This window comes from Onychostruthus taczanowskii, unplaced genomic scaffold, assembly GCF_017590055.1.
Source record: "Onychostruthus taczanowskii isolate IOZ18803 unplaced genomic scaffold, ASM1759005v1 scaffold19, whole genome shotgun sequence".
Lineage (NCBI taxonomy): Eukaryota > Metazoa > Chordata > Aves > Passeriformes > Passeridae > Onychostruthus > Onychostruthus taczanowskii.
In genome coordinates this window covers 13,444,891-13,456,090 of record NW_024499128.1, presented here as the reverse complement: position 1 = coordinate 13,456,090, position 11,200 = coordinate 13,444,891, and the positions used below count along the sequence as shown (strand labels likewise).

General features: G+C 52.0%; 1 protein-coding gene across 1 annotated transcript; it reads right to left on the bottom strand.

The window, feature by feature from the left end:
- Positions 1-166: 166 nt before the first annotated feature.
- GGA2 (golgi associated, gamma adaptin ear containing, ARF binding protein 2) lies at positions 167-11,138 on the bottom strand. Its single transcript, XM_041402016.1, has 17 exons — positions 11,036-11,138; positions 10,378-10,462; positions 9,473-9,548; positions 8,885-8,983; positions 7,884-8,007; positions 7,300-7,403; positions 6,781-6,861; positions 5,960-6,097; positions 5,786-5,867; positions 4,775-4,894; positions 4,351-4,518; positions 4,073-4,128; positions 3,642-3,793; positions 2,671-2,840; positions 1,594-1,763; positions 1,064-1,198; positions 167-561 (listed from the first exon to the last, which is right to left on the bottom strand). Exons 1-17 carry the CDS (start codon positions 11,067-11,069, stop codon positions 451-453), a joined length of 1,905 nt encoding a protein of 634 aa, XP_041257950.1. The 5' UTR covers positions 11,070-11,138; the 3' UTR covers positions 167-450.
- Positions 11,139-11,200: the final 62 nt, after the last annotated feature.

Genomic DNA, 11,200 nt, shown 5'->3' with positions numbered 1-11,200 from the left:
CCCCGGCCCCGTACCCGCCCCGGGCACGGCTCCGCTCCCTCCCAGCGCTGCCGGTACCGGCGCCCACCGCCCCTCAGCTCCCCGCTGCACCGGGCACAGGCTCCGGGGAAAGCGGGCCGGGGTGTCCCTGGAACAGGCTGGCACGGGGGCTGAATGCTGGTGTCGATTCACTTTGTTGGGTTTTTTCTTTTTTAATTGAAAAGTAAAGGGGAGATGGGCCAGAAGCAGCAGGGAAGGTGTGCATGGCAGAAGCTGCAGTGCTCTCCAGCAGGCTCCTGGAAAGCAGGCTCAGCTACAGGAAAGGCTGTGGCAGAAGCAGCCAGCCCACGCTCCTCCTGCCGGGCACGAAAGGAGAAGGAGGTGGCAGAGCCCCAGGAAAGGTGCCCTCACGGAGCACTGCTGCGCCCCAGTCGCTCCCCAGAACACAGCAGCGTCCGAGCCAGCTGGACTTCAGCTCCTGCCCCAGAGCTCTGCTTCTGGAAAGCCAGTCACCTCTCCCACCTCACGGCACGGCTGCCCGCCCTGCGTGAACGTCAGTTTGTACCTCAGGCGGATGGGATCCTGGGAGAGAAAGGAAGAGAGGGCACACCGTGATTATAAACCCCTGGCCTTATGCAGTGGGTCACCTCTGAAAGGGGAAACGGCAGCCTTGCAGAAGCTCTGCACAGAAGGAAACCCTGGATCTTCCTAAGAGAGACAAGAGCAACTGGAAGACCTGTGCACGCCACCCATGGGCATGTTGGCAATCCAGGCCTGGCCTACTCAGAGTTCCTTGCACTGATCTTGGGTCTCATAACTATCCACCAGTGCAAAATATCTGCCACCCATGGCTTGTGCCTTGGGCACCCCTGTGTTCCATCAGCTGCCAGCACCTGCCCTGGGTGCCTGCAGCTGTGTCTGTGTGCAGACAGTCCGCAGTTGTGCAGGCTCCTGCAGCAACTGCCCACACAGTCCTTTGGAGTGTAGCTCTGGAAAGCCCTTTGAGAGAAAAAACACCTTCCCAGCACAGTCCTGACTGCCCTGTCTCTCCACTACACAGAGTCTCCCTCTCTTCCACGCAAACACTCCCAGTGCCCAGCAGCAGCACCTTGTGTGGGTTGGCGAGCAGCAGCACCTGGGACAGCACTGCGGGCGGGAGGAGAGGGCTGAAGGCTGGCAGCTCACAGCCAGAGGCTGGTTGTAGTTTTATTTGCATGGTCTGAAAGAGAAAACAAACACTTGTTAGCCCATGCCGGGAAAGGGCTGTGAGCCTCACTGAGCCATGGAGCTGGTTAAAGATACATCAGCCAGACTCTTCATTCAGTGAAAAGCACAGCCTGCAACTGAAGGCAGATATTCCTAAACAGGCAGTTCCATGCTACACGTGTACAGGGAACAGGAGCCCTACCCAGGAGGCTGAAGCAGCAGCTCTGGAGCCCTCTGGCCCTAGCAAGGCCATGGACACTGAGAAAAAGGCACCACTGTACAAAAGGATCTCCATACAACAGGGAGCCACACCATTCCCATGAGCAAGGCAAATGCTCAGTAAGAAGTGGTGAACCTTCTTCTCAGGACATTTCTGAGCTTCTCTGCTACTTGCCACAGGCTTCTCACCTTTGGGACTGCAGCCTGGAACACTATGTCCCTAACGGGGTGTGCTGAGGTGCTCAGCATGGACAGGACCATCACCAGCACGTCTGGTCGGCCGGGAGCCGGGTCTCTGGAGAAGTGGAGCATGGCCTTGAAACCATTCCTGTCATACACAGTGAGTGGGCAGATAGTGCCTGCCAGAGACAAATCGAGAACCAGAATCAAAGCCTGGATTCCTCTCCCATCTGAGGGTGAACAGGGAAGATGGGATGAGGAATAGCAAAAAGGAAAATGCAGACGAACTTTCACTTCCTTTGGCAAACCCACAGACCAAGTGGCACACAGCCCTGATTTACATCTGCCTCTAAGGCAGAGACAGGAATCTGAATGTCTGCATTTGGGATTTAGCAGCTCAGGTTTCAGCAGTCCTTGAGAGAAGTGAGGTGTGGATCCAACAGAGACATGGTGGGAAGAGCAAAGTGCCTTTCCGAGCACACACAAGATTTGGCTCCTTACCATCCACAAATTCACACCTGACTATCAGCATCCAGCCCTTCCACAATCTGCTGAGACCTTCACTTGAGTCTGAAGGCAGATCAGGATGTCTGTGCACCTGTCCTCTTCCAGCAGCAGTGAGAGCCAAGGCTCTGTGGCCCCGGGCTGAGACCCCAGGGTGACATTCCCAGGAAATGCTCTGGGAAGGAGCTGCAGAGCTGGGCCATACAGTGTGAAACCAAAAAGCAAAGGTGGAATGAAAAGCTTCCTGCTTTAGGAAGTGGGGCAACTCCCACTCAAAAGTGATTTTTAGGAATTTTAGTAGAACAACTGTTTGAAGCTTGACTGAAGGTGCAAAGGACAGGGTTTAGAAGCACATTACAAAGATCAGCCAGGGTAGAAAACTCCTGAGCAATGAGGACGAGGACATTGTAATGCCATGATCAAACGGCACCTACTCAAATTCTCAGGTACATCAAGCCCATCACAGAACAGTCATTACTTGTCTCCAGCAATCCAGACAGCATGAAGCTACTTTGGCTTCCTGTCCTGCAAACTCATGGAAAAACTCTAGTCAGCAGAGCTGGGACACAGAATTGTACTTACTTGGTGTAACTGAAACTAAAGGCACAAAAAGGGTTTCTAGAGAAGCATCACAGGAAGCTGGATGCAAAGAGGCAGCAGGCTTCAGATCATAGCCTGGACTGAGGAGTGGAGGATCTGCCACTGAGTTACTTGGAACATCTGGGAAGGGCAATGTCATTGGTGATAAATCCCTGGAAAGAAAAGCATGCAGAAAGCTTGCATTAAGTGGGGATTCTACAGGGAATATACTGTCTTCTGCTGTGTCTGTCTGTATCCCCAATCCCTCATCCCCTTTAGTTACAAAGAAACTACAGACTTACACTCTGAGTCCTTGAGGAATTCTAAAACTCTATCATCTATGGAAGATCTTGCTGTTTCAAAATTCATTAAGGCAGATTTTGGTTCTGTTACTATGGTAAAACTTAGGTTTAGGGATTTGGAAGTCTGCCATCCCTGTGCACAGCTTCTCTGGAGCCCTAGTCAGGCAGATCAAAGTAGATTCCAGCTCAAAGAATCGCAGGAAGCTGAAAATCTTCAGTAAAGTTTCTTGTATTATGGCAGACTGTATAAGCATATTGTAATAGTCTCCTGCTCTGAAGATCTGTGGAGATTAATTTGATTTGTGAACTGTTCCAAGCCTCCACTGAATGTCTGGAAACTACCTTGTCACAGTCTGGAGAAAGCTGAGGAAAGTATCTTTTGAGTGACAAGTTATTATAAAAAGGCCTGACCATAAGGTTTTTGTTCTTTTAGCTCAACATCACCTTGTTATCAACCAATGGGATTTGTCTCCCCAAATTTCTGACCCTTGGAAGGTCCTGGTGTGCAATTAACTGCAATTAACCAGTGCAGAACTGCAGGAAAGAGCCAATGTGTGCATGGATCACTTGCCATCACTAACCAGAGGTAGCTGAAAGTCATTCCTAAATCTCCCTGCTGTAAAAGAATTCCTCAGCCCCAAAATCTGACTCTATTATGAAGAGTTTACTTACAAAGAGAATGTCTTGGTCCTGGATGGTGGAGAGAGCTGCTCAGCCAGGCTCTGGAATTCACTCTTCCCTGCACAGCTGTCTTCCCAGCCCTCCTGTGGTCCCAGGGTTTGAACAGCACTAACACCTTCCCTAAATCCATTGTGTACAGCAGGCTGGAAAACAAGGCCCTTCAGGTTCATGCTGTATCATAGCAGCAAAAATAAGCCTGTTGCACTGAGAAGTCTGTTTATCAAACACCACTACCTAAAGCAGAAATACATGAGTCATTTGGTTGCAAACTGCACCTGAGAGACTGAGAGCACAAGGATTCCAGTCTCCCTTCAGAACAGAGTGAACACCAAAAGGGCTGCTAGGGAAAGGCAGACCAGGAATCATCTCTGATTTTTGTCCTTTATTCCTTACAGACTGCAAAGTACCTGAGCATCACTCACCTCTGCTAGGCCAAAATCAGGGGGTGGTTTCTGTGTGACAGGGGAGCTGCTGAGACCTAAGAAAGACACCAAATGCCACAGATAATTTACAGAAAACAGATGTTTTCCACAGCTGCTTCCTTTGCTGTCTAACCCCACTGGAGACACTGCATCCCTGAAAACTTCCATCTGGAAGGTTCTGCTTCCTCTTGGGACTGACAGCGAAGTCAAAGTTCTCCCCTCTTTACTGAAGAGCACGAACCCCAGTAAGGAGGGCGACACTGAATGCACCTACAGACCTAAGGACTGCAGCTCCTCCTGGAGCAGGCAGCTGGAGGCTGTGCTGCCGTGGCAGGGGGCTGAGGCTGTGTCTGCAGAGGGCTCTGGGGGGCCCTGGGCCGCGGCCTCCAGCTCGGAGAAGTCCATCAGGGTGTAGCTCTTGGTGCGCCGCGGGGCTGCTCGGCACGCTTGGGGAACAGAGACAGGGTTAGCCAGGACCTCTGCAGAGGATGGCACATCCAGGCTACAGCTGTGCCCGAAGGGCAGAGAACTTGGGGACATTTGCTGTCAACTGTAGGCAAGAGAAAATGATGGTTGCATAATATTTTTCCTGTTCCAGCACTTTCTCCGTGTTTGTTCCCTGAGGAGCGCTTCCCTGCCAAACCCTGCTCCCAGCTGGCATGCAGGGCAGAGCTGCCATGGAATGCTGTGGGGGCTTCTCACCTGGTGCACGGGCAGAGCTGGCAGCTGAACCTGCTCCATCCCCCTCCTCCTGGCTGGCCACAAGCTGCCTGGACTGCCCCAGCGCCCGCGAGAGCTCGTCACTGGCCTGCAGGATCTCAGCTGGGAAACCAGAGCAGATAAAAACTCAAGTTCCAGCAGGAAGGTCAGCTCAGTTCCACAGCACTCCCCAAAATGCCCATGAGGAAGGGACAGTGCAGCTCAGGAGCAAAGGCCAGCAGAGCAGGCTGCCCTCAGCTCCTCACTTGCCTTTCATTCCATTTTGCACACACAGCTGCTGATTCCAGGCCTCTCTCTCGTTTATCAAGATCCCTTTGAAATCCTATCCCATCTCTAAAGTGTTCCTAATTCCTGCCATCTCTTCTGCACTGTCTTTTTCGCCACAAGTTTTCCCTGTGCACCTCAGTCTGTAATCCAGCACTGCCCAGCTGAAGAGCCATGGCACCCACAGTATGAAAGGAAGGAGGGAGGTGCAGTTGAGCTCCTGGGGTTGCTCTTTAGGATGTGTGTTCAGCAACCATTGCTGCAGTCACATTTTCAAGGTGTATGGACCTTGGAATGAAATGCCAATTGTGGAGTTCAAAGATTCTGCTTTTACCAAATTAACTCTACCCTAGCTGAAGCCAGGACACCTTCCTTGGTATTACACCTAAAAATTCAAAATATATTCCTCTTTCTGCATTTACACTTCAATCTCTGGAGAGAAAAGGCCTCAAAAGGCTTCAGTTCTCTGAACATCAGAGAAAAAAACCTCAGAAAACCACCTCAACTGAAGAAAGAGATTCACTGTTTAACTTTGGGCTCCAAGTGGAAATGAACAGCTTCCTCAGAGATGAGCAGGAGGAGACCAAATGCCACTTTCCCAGGGCATGGTTTCATGGTGAGCAGAGAGCTTTGCCCACAGGGTGCCAAGCACCCGAGCAGTCCCCTCGCAGGGCCAGGCACAGCCCTGTCCCAGCTGCCCAGAGCCACAAGGACAGTGCTGGCTCTTACCTAGAGCCTCCTCGTCAGCCACTGCCTCGCTGGCCAGGCGGAAGAGCAGCGGCCTGAGCTTCTCACAGCGCTGCCACACAGCCTGGGGAGGAGAGGTTCCACTGCTCAGACCCCCACCCACGCCTCTGCCATCACCTGCACACCTCTGGGAGAGGCAGGGAAAAGAGCATTTACCTGCAGGGTCTCCTGCTCAGCTGGGGATAATTCACCTCTCCTGCAGCTCTGCAGTAACTCATCCATACGTTTGACATTCTCAGAAACCTCACTGATGGTGTTCACTCTCCGGGACACCTGAGCTGTCTTCTCTTGCTCCTGCGATGAAAAATGAAAGAAAGGTAGATGATGACTTGGCTGGAGCACTCAGGGTCACACCTATTCATATTTTATTGCAGGTAGAGAAGGCACAAAGCAGCACGGGTGAGAACAAGCCCCCAGCTGCCCCATCAGGGCACCCTGGCTCTGTGGAATATGGAATACATCTCACCACAGGCACGGGGGTGACCTCAAAATCTGAGCTGGGAGTTGGTGCCTTCTGCCACACAGAATGACACACTCCAAACAACCACAGGGCTTTGTTAAACCAAATCTCCTCTGTGAGCAGAGAAGTGGGATGCTCCTTCAGATGGAACATGCAAACAGACAGGCCGGACGTGCACACACACTGCATGCAGAAAAGAGGCAGTTCTGTACAGCAGTGACTTCTTTCCATCAGGGAACTGAGTTTATTTTTGGAATTTTCCAACCACTACTGCAGTACTACTGCCAAGGTGCCACTGACACAGAAGTGTCCTGCAGTATGCACATTCACAAATTCCCTCTTCCTGGCAACGGCACATTTTAGGGCAACAAAACAAAATGATCTCATGCTGTAATCTCAGAATAATTTGGAAAGCCCCTTCTCTGGGGCTGCAGTACAGAGGCTCTCCTGTCCCAAGGGGATGGCCAGGTTCCCTCCCACCCTCCCTGGCTGCAGAGGCTCCTCCTGGAGTTCCCACCTCTTTCACCACGCTCTGGATCAGGCGGTTGGCTGCCTGCAGGTCCTCGGGGTGGCTGCTCTTCAGGAGCCTGGCCAGCTCCTGTCAGGGCAGAGATGGGCAGCAGTGAGCAGCAGCCACAGACACCTCACAGCCACAGACACCTGCTGCACAACGGCCCCACAACCCTGGAGAGATGTCAGCTCCTGTCCCGCAGTCTAATCCAGGTTACGTGGCTGCCTGCACACACTGGCTGCCCAGGATTAGGAACTCTGGCTCTACAGAACTGCTGTGAAACCTGGAGAAGCCCTCCCTTGGGGAGATTTCAAGGAAACTGATGTTCTTCTGTAAAAAAGTTTCTACTTTTTACTAAGGAAATATTTCTGACGAGCTTCAGAGAGTTCTCTAGCTGCTGCACTGCAGGAGGAATCAGCATTATTCTGAGATTTTCTGAAACAGCAGAAGCTCCCAAAATATTACTGAGCCTCTTTTCTCATCAGTACAAAACAGAGGGTGGGGCATGAAGACTCTAATGTTTACCTTGGACTTCTCTTCATCTGTGTCAAAAATAGAATTCTGAGGTCTTGGAGAAGGGGGAGGTAAAATTTTGTCTTCTGGCAGTTTGGGATCTTCTTTTACAATCCCTGGAACAGGTAACAGCAGTTGTTCAGTGATGCCCAAGCTGCTGAAACCTCGATGCTCAACAGTGCATGAGGTTTTGCCCAGATTTCTGGATTAAAATACCACTGAGGACTACTAAATATTATTGAGTGGATGAAAAAATCCATCCCGGGATCCCTCTGAACTCATCTCTCACAACCCTGGGAGATATTCCAGGGCAAAGATCACTTCTGAGCCTGTCCTGTGCTTCCTCCCTGCCCACAGTGTGAGCAGAGGCCTCCAGACTGGTCTGAGCTGTGGCTCAGGAAGGCTGTTCTTTGGAAAATCCCTTTAAACAGTTCCAGGCATCCTTCAGAGCCCAACCAGCCTGGGACCTTTGTCCCTTTTCCTTACACACAGCAGGTCATGAAAAAGCTGAGTCACAAGCTGAGGGGGGCAGATATCTGTGGGGGAAATCGTGGGCTTGGGAGGCTAAAAAGGAAACTGAAATAACAGAACTGAACCTTGTTTCTTCAGCATCTGATAAGCATCCTGGATTTTGACTTCCTGAGGAAACCAGACTGTCCAACTGAATATCACTTCTGTGACCCTCGACTTGACTTTTTCTGAAGACCAAATTCCATAGTACTGAAAACAAGACAGTAAAGAAAGGCAAAAAGCTCAAACCCAAGAACTGGTGCCAGATCTGGCCCAGGGATCCAGCCCCAAGGCATTTTTGTGCAGACACAGAGGGTAAAAGGGATTCCTGTGAGTTTATTCACAGTGCTGTCAGTTTGTATCCTGGGGTTAGGAAACACAAGAACTGCTTTGGAGTGTATGAGAATCACACACACATTCTACAACAATCAAACCACTTCAAACTTCTCTGATCAGTTATTGAACCCAAAACCCAAAGTAGGATATTTTAGTGAAAACATTCTGTGCTTGACTTTAAACACTCCCCTTAACTGCTGCAATGCAGTCAGAGCACTGGCCTCAGCCAGCCCCAGGCACAGGCAAACTGAACAAAACCAGAAACAAACATTATTGTCTCTTATCAGCATCTGGGTGCTTTCTCCAACTTCTCTCATTATTGCCTATGACCACTCCTTTTATTATAAAAACACAAACCCCCCCAAGGCCAGGCATTTCAAACTGATTCAGTGATACCTGTCCTCTCAGAGCAGTAAACAGAATTGTCTTCAGTGATATGTGCTTTAGAGTCTGTGGCTTCACTGAAATGCTGTTATCAAGCCTGAGACAAGGAGTTTTGGTCTTCAGTTGAGCATTTCTTTGAAATCAGCTTTTTGCAGCTCTGCCCTCAGGCTGATGCAATGGAAAATGAAACGTGCACCAGTGGTAAATGTGTGCAGGAGCCACCAGAAAGGGAAACCGATGTGTGTGATGCTCAGAGGGTGCTCCAGGCAGGCCCAGGCCCACCCCACGACGAGGAGCACAGCCAGAAGACCCCACTGCCTCTGATAAAGCAGAGCTGCATTTCTTATCCCAACACCCTGTAACCTACCTTTGGGGAAAGCACTTTAATCAGCTCATTCAGAAACCTGAATTTCGCCATTTCACTGTGAAATCTGTCACCACAGTTGTTCACACAGGTCTCCAGCACCTGCAGAAAACAAAATGCTACCAGCAGGAACTGAAAACACTAGGCTTGGGGAGCTTTCAAAAACTTTTGTCACTATATTACTAAATCTAAGAACTTTCTGACACTGCATTCACCAACACAAGATACTGAGAAAGCCACGCAGCAAGAACAGGTTTTATTCCTTCATCCCGCTTTCCTAGGCAGCACATTTAAGGCCACCTGCTCTGTTCTACCCCTCACTACCAACTTCTGAGCTATTGCCTTGGTGGTGGGACACAGCTCACACAGCCAGAGCTGCAGACCAACAAAACACCCCAGCAGAGCAGCGTGGGGAGGAGCAGAAGCAGTTCCTGCATTCCTTGTGCAAGAGAAAGTTAAATGGAGATGCATCCAAGAGAAAGACATTGACATCTCAGAGAAAAGGAAGAGAGAGGCACCCTGTCTGCTCTGCTCTCTGGCTGCCAGCTCTGTTTGCCAGTGACTGCTTTGTGTGCTGATGGAAGTACTCACTGTGAGAGCGTGCAGAGCTTCCCCCTCCTGAGGGGACTGGATTTTGTGTGCCAGCAGCCTCAGCGCAAACCACGGGCTGGGGAAGAGCAAAGCAAGTCACACCACGCTCGAGTTCCCAGGAAAACAAATGCTGCTGGGCTGGGTCTGCACACAAGAGCAGCTGCTGGGTTCACAGCAGGACAGACAGCCATCCTGGGGCACAGTGCTGGCCAGGGACACTGCACACACACGGGGGTGAACTGTGACCCGAGCACTGCCCTCCAGCCCTGCCCTGGGGCTGCCCTTTGGGAGGGAGCAGCAGGGACAGGCTGGGGGTGTCCCCGGGCAGGCACCAGAGCTGGCTCTGCAGCTGCAGGAGCTTCAGTGACAGCCAGGGCAGCCTGTGCCAGCTCCTGGGCACGTGCTGGGTGCCAGACTATGAGATCTGAACTCAGTCTGCTCTAAACACACAGATGATCACTAAGGTTTGACAGGTCATTAGCTTGATTAGTCCCTGCTACTTCCCACAGAGCCCAGACTGCCAGCTGGAAGGTGAGGAAATCTCAGCAGAGATCCTCCACCTGTCTGGAAGGACAAGTTGAGGCTGAGCTGCCTCGGGGCTCCCCTGCAGGACCCCAGAGCAGGAATCCTTGGCCAGACTCCTGAGGCATGGCCAGCAGGACCTGCTCTTGGTGGGCTCCAGCAGCTGATGTCAGAGCCCATTCCCTGACATCACCCTCCATCACACTGGCACACACCTCTTTCCAACTCCTATTTCCATATCATTTCTGCTTCCAGGAGCAGTGGAGCCCAGCGAGCCCCCTCAGCTCCCCACACCACAGCCCCAGGCTGTCCCCAGAGAGCCACGAGGGGAGCTCAGAGCCAGACACAGCCTGGCAACACAAAGGGCTCTGTGTGTGCCTTACCCCTCCGTGTCAGCGTTCACCTGGTCACAGAACCGCTGGATGCATTCCCAGTTTTCCTCAGAGACACTCGGGTCAGTGGCCTCATCTTAACAGAGGGAGAAAAACAAGAGAGGAAGAAGGAAAGGCCAGCCTCAGTGTGAGCGAGCGCTCCGAGCAGGAAGCAGCTCCGACCTCGCTGGAGCTGCTGCTCCAGAGCTTTCTGTAGCAGAAAGGAGAGATCCAGGACGAGCAGGAAACAGCTGTTACTAAAGTCTGCCTAAAAACATAGTCCCAAGCACACACTTAAAGTCAAGCACAGCCTGACAACGGCAGATGTTGCTTTTAGCAGGAGAAACTTAAAAACCATTGACAGGCAGCTGTCCCGGGACCACTGTCCTGGAACAGAGGCAGTTTACTCTTTAGCACAGCTAAATTAAGGAAAAAAAGTATTTTTTGGCTCTATCCACTCCCCAGCCTGTCACTCAGCCAGCTTTGGGGCAGGACAGATGGGAAGAAGCCAGATGCAGCAAGGCAGCACCCACATCGCGCCACAAGGGCTCCGTGGGGACAGCAGCCCCTTCCCCAGCGAGGTGAAGCTGCTCCAGTGCCCTCCCAGGTTGGGAGAGGCAGCAGAGCAGCAGCCAAGCCAGCCCCGACCCCCAGCCCCAGCCCCACTCACTGAGGCAGCGCTCCAGCTGCCCGCTGCCAGCCATGGCTCCGTTCCTGTGCCCACCAGGAAGGGCTCCAGCCCCCCGAGCTGCTGGGGAGGAGTGCTGCTGCTGCTGCTGCTGCTGGGGAAGTAAGAGACTGGGCGTGGGCTCGGCACAACCCCCGGGCTCCTCCC